Below are 5000 nucleotides of genomic sequence, written 5' to 3'. Positions count from 1 at the left end.
ATTCATTTTTCTTTGATTTTTGTTACTGATTGATGAATGAATTTGGAATTCGAGATATGAGCCATAATCGAATATGTGACCCTACGCCTCGAAGCGGTATTAAGTCGAGATTTGGAAAACGAATAAAACCGATTTTAAAGTGGAAATGGTCAAAATGATCAAATTTCAGTTTTTGGTTGTTTCATAAACTACAATCATTTTTCTACATGAAAACATAATAATCCAACATAAGTATTGACGATAAGTTATATATATTTAAAGTTTAAAAAAGCAACTATCAGTGAAACATTCAAAACAAGAGTTGACTTTCTCTCAGAGAGCCACCATTTCCAAGTCTGCACTTGCCAATAATAGCTAATAACAAATACTTTGACCTCAAACTTTAGCCTCGTTGGTTTTTAAAGTTCGTGTTGCTCTACGTATTACTTGATGCACTTTTAGCACTATCTCTCTCTCTCTCTCTCTCTCTCTCTCTCTCTCTCGCTCTCTCAAACACACACAGACACACACACACACACACTACAACAACCACCACCACCGCATCTTCATCACGACCACTACTACTACAAACACCACCACCACATCATTATCACTACTACTACAACCACCACCACCACATCATCATCACTACCACTACTACTACAACCACCGCCACCACATCGTCATTACTACTACAACCAGTACCACTACATCATCACTACTACTACAACCACTGCCACTACTAGAACCACAGTCACCACCACCACCACCACCACCACATCATCATCACTACTACTACTACTACTACTACTACTACTACTACTACTACTACTACTACTACTACTACTACTACTACAGCCATTATGACATCATCATCATCATCACTACTACTACTACTACTACTACTACTACTACTACTACTACTACTACGACTACTACTACTACTAACTACTACTACTACTACTACTACTACTACTACTACTACTACTACTACTACTACTACTACAACCACCAACACAACATCATCCTCACTACCATCATTATGTTTTGGTGCTTTTCTTCCCTTGAAATAAGGAAACTTTGGGTTTTGCATGTGACAATGTGTTCATATATCAGAAAATATTTGTAATCAGTTATCTATTTAGATCTATACAATATGTAAACACAATACCAAGTATCATCCCAATTCCCTTTTTGTGTATGCGGAAATTCCACTTTCGGCATTGAAATTCCTCCGAGTGGTGTCTGAAATTCCTGTGAGTCAAATTGAAAATTGGCGTCTCTGCAAATGCTACTATTCTCGTCAAATCCGAAGAGTTATCTTTGCCCATTGATTTGATTATGTGTGAAAACGGTGCCTGACTTCAAAATTGATTTTCTCAAAACTTAGTTTTTACTCTCTCCCTACTTCAAACGGTCATATCTCGGCAATGAAGAATCAGTATTGTATAAATTTGGTATCAAATTTTAAAGCGTAAAATAAGCTATGATTGGGTACCAAAAACCCAAATTGAAAATTCCGACTTAGTACCGTTTCGAGGCGGAGGTTCACATATAAGGTCTTTCACATAGCAACAAATTTTCTTCAGAAAAAAAATAATTCATAACTTTGGTTCTAATAGCACTAGAAAGAAAATATATAGTGGTAAAAGATTAAAAACATCTGGTCTCACTGCACACACACACACACACACACACACACGCACATATATATATATATATATATATATATAGAATATATCATACACACACATGTATACACCACACACAACACACGCACACACACACACATTCACATACACATGATATAACCAATGAGAGCACAGTACAACAATGTCACTACACATCAACACTAACCACCACTACATAACGGGAGTAAGGGCATAAGGAGTTCAAACACCAATCTCAAACGGAATACATTTTTCTTCGGACATTATGCCAACTGTAGACGGGGACGAAAGCCACAGAAACATATATATATATATATATATATATATATATATATATATATATATATATATATATATATATATATATATAAAGATAAAAGATAAAAGAGAAAAATCCCTTTATTCATCCCATAGGGGAAATTTGTCTCTAGGATCTATTCCAAGGGAAGACTGGAATAATTCAGGCGTTAGCCGCAGTGCAGCCCCGCAAATTTAGCTAGGGCGAGGTGACTTGCTCAAGGCCACACAGCGCAGTGGCGGGTGATCGAACTCGATACCTTTCGGGTAGGAAGCAAAGACCGTACCGCTGAGCCACGCTGCCCCATTATAAATATATATATATATATATATATATATATATATATATATATATATATATATATATATATATATATATATATATATATATATATATATATATATATATATATATATATATATATTCTGATTGCAAAATTTGCGCATCTTGTCGGGTTTTTCCAGCCAGACACAACTATTGTGAAAACCCACCTCAAAATTCTTGTTCCAGTTATCACCTCTTGCGAGTCCTTTATAGCTTATCTCTGCAATCATTTGATCTTCTCCCTTCTTCAGTATCTCGAGTGACAAAACGGATTTGACCTCAAGGCGATCATTGGAAACACAGGCGAGATCCAGTTGGTCAGTAAACATTGTGTCGAAGGCATCAGGGGAGACATCCAGACGTAGGGCTGAGCCTGGAAATAAATCAATAGGTTTCGTTATCAGAGTTCAAGTCCAAAAGTTTGTGATTTGCAACAAGGAAAGCTAGGGAGTCCCACAAACCTCAATTGCGTGTTGTCAATATTCATCTAGGTCTTGGCCTCAGACTGTTGTAACATTGTGTGGACTACAATTTTTGGACCCAGTTGTTGCAGAGCTCATTAACTCCCCCCCCCCCCCCCCCCCCCGAGTATTTTCGGCTGAATTCAGACTTCCATGACCGACCTCATATTTCCCTAATTCACATTTAATTTACTCGAAAGCTTGGTACTGGTAGAAAAGTCGTTAGAATTTCCATTTATGGATCGTTGGGTTAACATTCAAAATGAGCCTTTTGCGAGCCCTATCCATCACAACCAAGTGAAGGAAACGGGTGATTAAAACATAACCTGACACTAGAACACTCCAGGACTTATAGTTTGGCGTCATTTTTTTTTTAGGTTTGTACAGCGTCTAGTGAGTTGTCGTTAGTAGTTATCAAGGAAACAACTGGTCCCATTACTTGAATTATGGAATACAACTCATAAATTGTTTTCTTTTGTGACCACAGACTTGTCTTTCTTTTGTCGTCAGTTGTTGCCAGTGTCAGGGTATAGATAGTTTGAAGATGACGTCACTCAGGCCTTTGCTATTGTTTTTTGCCATCCGCGTTTATGAGTAATGCTCACTGAACTGTATTAACCCGACTATAAACGTTCATGGATACACACAGTTTTGTGTGTTGGTCCGTTTTACTTCCGGATGGCAATGTTATGAGCTTCCTAGCCAAGCGCATACTATCTATAAGTTTACGATGTCTAGCTACGTGTGGAGACGAAGGATGTTAAGAATAAATAACAATGAATATCAGACGAGTTCTGACTTTTTATTCTCTCACATGACCTCTCCATCTCTCTCTCTCTCTCTCTCTCTCTCTCTCTCTCTTTCTTTCTCTCTCTATTTATCTCTATCGCTCTCTCTCTATTATTTTTTTCTCTATCTCTCAGTTTCCCTCTCCGTATCAGTCACTCTCTATCTCTTTCGCCCTCTCTCTCTAACTCTCTCACTTTCTCTCTCTAACTCTTTTCTCTCTCTTTCTCTCTGGTGATATGGTGATAATGATAATGAAGTGGAGGAGGATGAGGAGGAGGAGGAGGAGGTAGATGGGGATGAGACAGATAAGAAGATGAGGAAGAGAAGCAAGACTATGAGGAGGAGTATGAATACGAGGAGGAGAGAGAATAAAAAAGAAATTAACTTTTATAAAGTGCAATATCCACTAAACGTGCTCACGGCGCTTTACACGGTGTCCCAAGCCAACAGCAACATTTATCATTTAGGATAAGGCATGACGCTTGTTAGGCAATATTATCATTCGGACAGAGAAAACGCTGTTAACGACCAGGTACTCATTTTACACCAGAGTACGGTGAGAGAATGTAAGTAAAGAGCCTTTTCCAATGACTCAACTATGCGCCGAGCGAGAGAGGCTCCAACCCAGGACCTTCCGATCCGAAAGCGAGTGTCATACCAGTAGACCACATAGCCGCACAATGAGAAGACAAAGTGTTATGACGAGCATTTTAAGTGAACTTGAATTGTAAAAATACTTACGGAAAAGTAGAAAACGGTAAGGGCTGCCTGAAGCCGGTGATCGTAAAATACTAACGAAAGAGTGAAAATGGAAAGGCTTCGTATGGGAACAAAACAGACAATGGACGTTTCGGGTACAAACCCCTCGTCAGCACAACAATACACAAATATCACTCTTTCGTTAAAAATACTTACCTAACCCAATGCTGAAGGCAACGATGACTGCCTTGAAGGTCACCAAAGCCATATTGCATTGAACCATAGTGTACAGGAGTGTCCAACTCCGGTCTATGATGTTGTTGTTGACGATCCGGTTTGAATGCACTCTGCCTGTTCGAAAACGTCCCTAATGGTTTTCTTTACCCGAATCCAGTATTAATATTAGTTGAAGCAATCACGAAAAGCGTTAATTAGGACTATGACCTGTATTTGCTATCTATTACCCACTTTAAAGCTTTTGTCTTTTTATCTGCACGATCACTTGTCGTTCGACTCAGGACTGTTGACACATTTTAGTGAGAGGTTATGTCTGAATGGTGTGTAGGTTTTAGTAGTAGTAGTAGTAGTAGTAGTAGTAGTAGTAGTAGTAGTAGTAGTAGTAGTAGTAGTAGTAGTAGTAGCAGCAGCAGTAGTAGTAGTAGTAGTAGTAGTAGTAGTAGTAGTAGTAGTAGTAGTAACTAGTGGTGGTGGTAGTGGTGGTAGTAGTAGTAGTAGTAGTAGTAGTAGTAGTAGTAGTAGTAGTAGTAGTAGTATAGTAGT

The 5000-nt window shown here is 38.4% G+C and overlaps 1 protein-coding gene across 1 annotated transcript in view; it reads right to left on the bottom strand.

Annotated features, from left to right (window-relative positions):
• Positions 1-4661, bottom strand: part of LOC144960809 (uncharacterized) — a 12361-nt gene extending 7700 nt beyond the window's left edge. The window contains exons 1-2 of the mRNA XM_078894156.1: positions 4437-4661; positions 2439-2644 (exon numbers count right to left, since the gene is read on the bottom strand). Of these exons, the coding sequence (XP_078750282.1) occupies positions 2439-2644; positions 4437-4503 (273 nt within the window). The 5' untranslated portion in view covers positions 4504-4661. The remainder of the gene's footprint in view (positions 1-2438; positions 2645-4436) is intronic.
• Positions 4662-5000: the final 339 nt, after the last annotated feature.

This window comes from Berghia stephanieae, chromosome 15, assembly GCF_034508935.2.
Source record: "Berghia stephanieae isolate SIO BIC M18660-M18661 chromosome 15, UCSD_Bste_1.3, whole genome shotgun sequence".
Lineage (NCBI taxonomy): Eukaryota > Metazoa > Mollusca > Gastropoda > Nudibranchia > Aeolidiidae > Berghia > Berghia stephanieae.
The sequence above is the reverse complement of the archived record's forward strand: the minus strand, read 5'-3'. Positions and strand labels throughout refer to the sequence as shown.